Source organism: Carcharodon carcharias, chromosome 19 (genome assembly GCF_017639515.1).
Source record: "Carcharodon carcharias isolate sCarCar2 chromosome 19, sCarCar2.pri, whole genome shotgun sequence".
Lineage (NCBI taxonomy): Eukaryota > Metazoa > Chordata > Chondrichthyes > Lamniformes > Lamnidae > Carcharodon > Carcharodon carcharias.
This window is the reverse complement of record NC_054485.1, coordinates 115556521-115562520: the sequence shown is the minus strand read 5'-3', so window position 1 is coordinate 115562520 and position 6000 is coordinate 115556521. Positions and strand designations below refer to the sequence as shown.

Here is a 6000-nt window from a genome sequence, read left to right as displayed (position 1 = left end):
GGGTGGGGGTGTGGGGGTGGGTGGGGGTGTGTGGGGGCGGGTGTGGGTGGGGTGGGGGTGTGGGTGGGGTGGGGGTGTGGGGGTGGGTGGGGGTGTGGGGTGGGGGTGTGGGGTGGGGGTGTGGGGGTGGGTGGGGGTGTGTGGGGGCGGGTGTGGGTGGGGTGGGGGTGTGGGGTGGGGGTGTGGGGGTGTGTGGGGGCGGGTGTGGGTGGGGTGGGGGTGTGGGGGTGCTATCCTCCCAGCATCCACCCTGTTAAGCCCCCTCCCCCCACTCTCAGAATCGCGCAATGGTTATGGTGCAGAAGGAGGCCGTTCAGCCCATCCTGTCTGTACTGGCTCGCCGAGCGTTTTAACTTGGTGCCATTCTCCTGCCTTTTCCCTGCTCATTGTTTCTATTTAAATAACCATCCAAAACCCCTCTTGAATGCCTCGATTGAACCTGCCTCCACCACACTTCCAGGCAGCGCATTCCAGACCTGAGCCACACTCGGTGGGGAAAAAGATTTTTCCCACATCACATTTGCTTCCTTTGCAAGTCATTAAATCTGTGCCCTCTCGTTCTTGATCCTTTTACGATTGAGAACAGCTTCTCCCTATCTACTCTGTCCAGCCCCCTCATAATTTTGAACATCTCTATCAAATCTCCTCTCCAAGGAGAACTGTACCAGCCTCTCAAGTCTAGCTTTGTATCTGAATTTCTCATCCCTGGAACCATTCCTGTGAATCTCTTCTGCACTCTCTCCAATGTGTTCACATCCTTCCTATAATGTGGCGCCCAGAACTGTACACAACACTCCAGCTGAGGTCTAACAAGTATCTTATATAAATTCAGCATAACGTCCCTGCTCTTGTACTCTATGCCCAGGATACTATTTGCTTTATTAACTGTTCTCTCCACCTGTCCTGCCACCTTCAATGGTCTATACACATGGACACCCAGGTCTCTCTGCTCCTGCACCCCCTTTAGAATAGTATCCTTTATTTCAGTTCTGATGGTCTCGAAACGTTAACCCTCTCCCTCTCCGCAGACGCCGTCAGACCTGATGAGTTTTTCCAGCTATTTTTGTTTCAGATTTCCAGCATCCGCAGTATTTTGCTTTTATCCCTTATTTTATATTGTCTGTCCATGTTCTTCCTGCCAAAATGCATCCCCTCACACTTCTCCACACTGAACTCCATCTGCCCCCTATCTGCCCTCTCCACCAACTTGTCTATGTCCTATTGAAGTTCCACACCATCCTCCTCACTGTTCACAACACCCCCCAAGCTTCATATCATCCACAAACTGTGAAATTGTCCCCTGCACACCAAGATCCAGATCATTAATATAGATCAGGAAAAGCAAGAGTCCCAATACCGACCCCTGGGCAACTCCACAAACCTTCCTCCAGCCCAATAAACACCCATTGACCATTACTCTGTTTCTTATCCCTCAGCCAATTTTGTACCCACATAGCACCAATGCCTTTTATTCCATGACCTATAATCTTCCTCAAGTCTTATAATATTTCAATAAAATCACGCCCCATTTTTCCAAACTCCAATGAGTATGGGCCCAAACTCTCCAACCTGTCCTCATAAAATAACCCCTCCATCCCAGGACTCGGCCAAGTGAACCTTCTCTGAACGGCTTCTGAAGCGAGTCAATCCCTCCGTAAGTAAGGAGAGGGGAACTGTCCACAGTGCTGCAGGTGTGGTCTCACCAATGCCCTGGACAGTGATACAAGACTTCCCAACATTTACACTTCATCCCCCTGGCACTAGAGGCCAACACCCTCCAGTTCCCTGGCTGTTTCAAGATGGAGAATAGCGTATATTGTGTGGCACTGAGTCCCACTGAACAGCAAGATCCCAGGACCCCATCCCTGCTGTGCCAAGTTGACCAATGACTCAATGCTCTGGAGATCAAAACTGAAGTTGCATTAAATTGAAGTGGAGGTTAAAACTGTGGCCAATGCAAGCTCATAGCCCACTCCAAGTCACCTTCCAGAGAGAGCGAGAGTGAGAGGACCTGGCTCCCTCCTCTCTCTCTCTCTCTCTCTCTCTCTCTCTACCCCCCCAATCCAGTACAGGAATCAGTAACTGAGCTCCCAGTACATTCACTGGACAGGAATCACTGTAAACCACAGGGATGGGGAGGACACAGTGCACCCCTCATCAACAAACTCATATTCAGGGGCTCACACCGAGTGTTCACAAACAGGCAAAGATCAGGAGATCCAGCCCCAGAGCAAATCAATGGCACAGGAGGAGAGGCCATTCAGCCCATTGTGTCAATCCTTGCTGAAAGAGCTAGCTAGTCTAATCCCATCTTACAGCTCCTGCTCCCTGTGGTCCTGCAGGTTAGAGCACTCCAAGTGCATGTCCAAGTAATTGTCCAACGTGATGAGGGTTTCTGCCCCTCCCACCCTTTCCGACAGAGAGCTCCAGATCCCCACCAGCCTCTGGGTGAAAATAATTACTCCTGAACTCATTTCTAATCCACCAAATACTTTACATTTCTCCCCCCTTGTTGCTGATGTCTGCTCAGGGAAACAGCCCCTTCCTCCTGCACCCTCAGCTTCTCAACATGTTATACAGTTCAATTCAATCCTCTCAGCCTCCCCCATTGCTAAGGAAACAACTGCTCAGTCTTTCCCCATCGTTAAAATTCTCTCGTTCATACATCATCATCCTCTGTAAGTCTCCTCTGTAAGTCTCCTCTGTAAGTCTCCCCTGTAAGTCTCCCCTGTAAGTCTCCCCTGTAAGTCTCCCCTGTAAGTCTCCCCTGTAAGTCTCCCCTGTAAGTCTCCCCTGTAAGTCTCCTCTGTAAGTCTCCTCTGTAAGTCTCCAGAGTGATTCCCCCCTTCCAGTACTGTAGCCAGTGCTCCAGCCTCAGTGCAGCACAACCTCCCTACACTCAGACTCTGAGCCTTGTCCAGTGAAAGCAAGTACCCCGTGTACTTTCCTTAACCTGACCGAGCTGTCCCCCTCCCTCCAGGGACCTGTGGACAAGGCAAGGTCCCGCTACACTTCCCAATATCCCAGTGTCTGTTGCGTATTCCCTCGTCTTGTAGAGTGGACAAGGGCAGAGCTAAAAACCCTCGCAGGAATTGCTCCTTACCAGTTTGATCCAGGAGAGTACGGCCAACTCCAGATTATCCTGGAGGTCCTCATCGACTGCGGGGAGCTGTGGGATTGAACGCGTGACCTTGTCCGCGCCGAGCAAACCAGCAGCCCAGACAGCCATCAGACAGTCTATTAGAGTTTGGTGCACTGCCTGTGGGAGAGAGAAAGAGGAGAAGTGACAGAGTGATGGAAGCTGTCAGCAATCCCACGCATGTAACCAGACAGGACAAACACTCCATTGTGTACCCCTCAGCAAAGCAACAGGCGGGTATCACACAATCACACAGTGCAGAAGAGGCCCTTCGGCCCATCGAGTCTGCACTGACACGTGAGAAACACCTGACCTACCCACCTAATCCCATTTACCAGCACTTGGCCCATAGCCTTGAATGTTATGAGGTGCCAAGTGCTCATCCAGGTACTTTTTAAAGGATGTGAGGCAACCCGCCTCCACCACCCTCCCAGGCAGCGCATTCCAGACCCCGATCACCCGCTGGGTAAAAAAGTTTTTCCTCACATCCCCCTAAACCTCCTGCCTCTCACCTTGAACTTATGCCCCCTTGTGACTGACCCTTCAACTAAGGGTAACAGCTGCTCCCTATCCACCCTGTCCATGCCCCTCATAATCTTGTACACCTCGATCAGGTCGCCCCTCAGTCTTCTCTGCTCCAATGAAAACAACCCAAGTCTATCCAACCTCTCTTCATAACTTAAATGTTTCATCCCAGGCAACATCCTGGTGAATCTCCTCTGCACCCCCTCCAGTGCAATCACATCCTTCCTATAATGTGGCGACTAGAACTGCACACAGTACTCCAGCTGTGGCCTCACCAAGGTTCTATACAACTCCAACAGGACCTCACTACTTTTGTAATCTATGCCTCGATTGATAAAGACAAGTGTCCCATATGCCTTTTTCACCACCCCACTAACATGCCCCTCTGCCTTCAGAGATCTATGGACACACACACCAAGGTCCCTTTGTTCCTCAGAACTTCCTAGTGTCATGCCGTTCATTGAATACTTCCTTGTCAAATTACTCCTTCCAAAGTGTATCACCTCACACTTTTCAGGGTTAAATTCCATCTGCCACTTATCTGCCCATTTGACCATCCCGTCTATATCTTCCTGTAGTCCAAGACACTCAACCTCACTGTTAACCACCCGGCCAATCTTTGTGTACTTTCACTGAAATTGCATCTGATTAACCGAGACCCCATTAACTCACCAAACACAACCCGACAGAATCACAGATACACCAACGTCACAGAGTCATGCCACCATCACCGAGGTAACAAGCAGGTTTCAGCCAAAGGAGCGATGGTGTGGAAACAATAGCAGACAGTCGGGGAGGGTGGGGGGGGGGGGGGGGGGGGGGGGGGGGGGGGGGGGGGGGGGGGGGGGGGGGTGTGGGGATGGAAAGAGGGGGAGAGGGAGAGAGCGGAGACACACTTACCAGAGACTATGTTTCAGATCAAACTACACCCATCAGGAACAACACCAGTGACTGTGTTCCAGATCAAACTACACCCGTTCAGGAACAACACTAGTGACTGTGTTCCAGATCAAACTATACCCATCAGGAACAACACCAGTGACTGTGTTCCAGATCAAACTACACCCATCAGGAACAACACCAGTGACTGTGTTCCAGATCAAACTACACCCATTCAGGAACAACACTAGTGACTGTGTTCCAGATCAAACTACACCCATTCAGGAACAACACCAGTGACTGTGTTCCAGATCAAACTACACCCGTTCAGGAACAACACTAGTGACTGTGTTCCAGATCAAACTACACCCATCAGGAACAACACCAGTGACTGTTCCAGATCAAACTACACCCGTTCAGGAACAACACCAGTGACTGTGTTCCAGATCAAACTACACCCGTTCAGGAACAACACCAGTGACTGTTCCAGATCAAACGACACCCATCAGGAACAACACCAGTGACTGTGTTCCAGATCAAACTACACCCGTTCAGGAACAACACTAGTGACTGTGTTCCAGATCAAACTACACCCATTCAGGAACAACACCAGTGACTGTGTTCTAGATCAAACTACACCCATTCAAGAACAACACCAGTGACTGTGTTCCAGATCAAACTACACCCATTCAGGAACAACACCAGTGACTGTGTTCCAGATCAAACTACACCCATCAGGAACAACACCAGTGACTGTGTTCCAGATCAAACTACACCCATTCTGGAACAACACTAGTGACTGTGTTCCAGATCAAACTATACCCATCAGGAACAACACCAGTGACTGTGTTCCAGATCAAACTACACCCATCAGGAACAACACCAGTGACTGTGTTCCAGATCAAACTACACCCATTCAGGAACAACACCAGTGACTGTGTTCCAGATCAAACTACACCCATTCAGGAACAACACCAGTGACTGTGTTCCAGATCAAACTACACCAATTCAGGAACAACACTAGTGACTGTGTTCCAGATCAAACTACACCCATTCTGGTACAACACCAGTGACTGTGTTCCAGATCAAACTACACCCATCAGGAACAACACCAGTGACTGTGTTCCAGATCAAACTACACCCATTCAGGAACAACACTAGTGACTGTGTTCCAGATCAAACTACACCCATTCTGGAACACCAGTGACTGTGTTCCAGATCAAACTACACCCATCAGGAACAACACCAGTGACTGTGTTCCAGATCAAACTACACCCATTCAGGAACAACACCAGTGACTGTGTTCCAGATCAAACTACACCCATTCAGGAACAACACCAGCGACTGTGTTCCAGATCAAACTACACCCATTCTGGAACAACACTAGTGACTGTGTTCCAGATCAAACTACACCCATCAGGAACAACACCAGTGACTGTGTTCCAGATCAAACTACA

The 6000-nt window shown here is 49.9% G+C and overlaps 1 protein-coding gene across 2 annotated transcripts in view; it reads right to left on the bottom strand.

Moving 5' to 3' along the window:
* Positions 1–6000, bottom strand: part of LOC121291862 — a 140686-nt gene that overhangs the window by 50736 nt on the left and 83950 nt on the right. For both annotated transcript variants that reach the window (XM_041213474.1, XM_041213475.1), the window contains exon 3: positions 3104–3259. In XM_041213474.1, coding sequence (XP_041069408.1) covers positions 3104–3259 — 156 coding nt within the window. The remainder of the gene's footprint in view (positions 1–3103; positions 3260–6000) is intronic.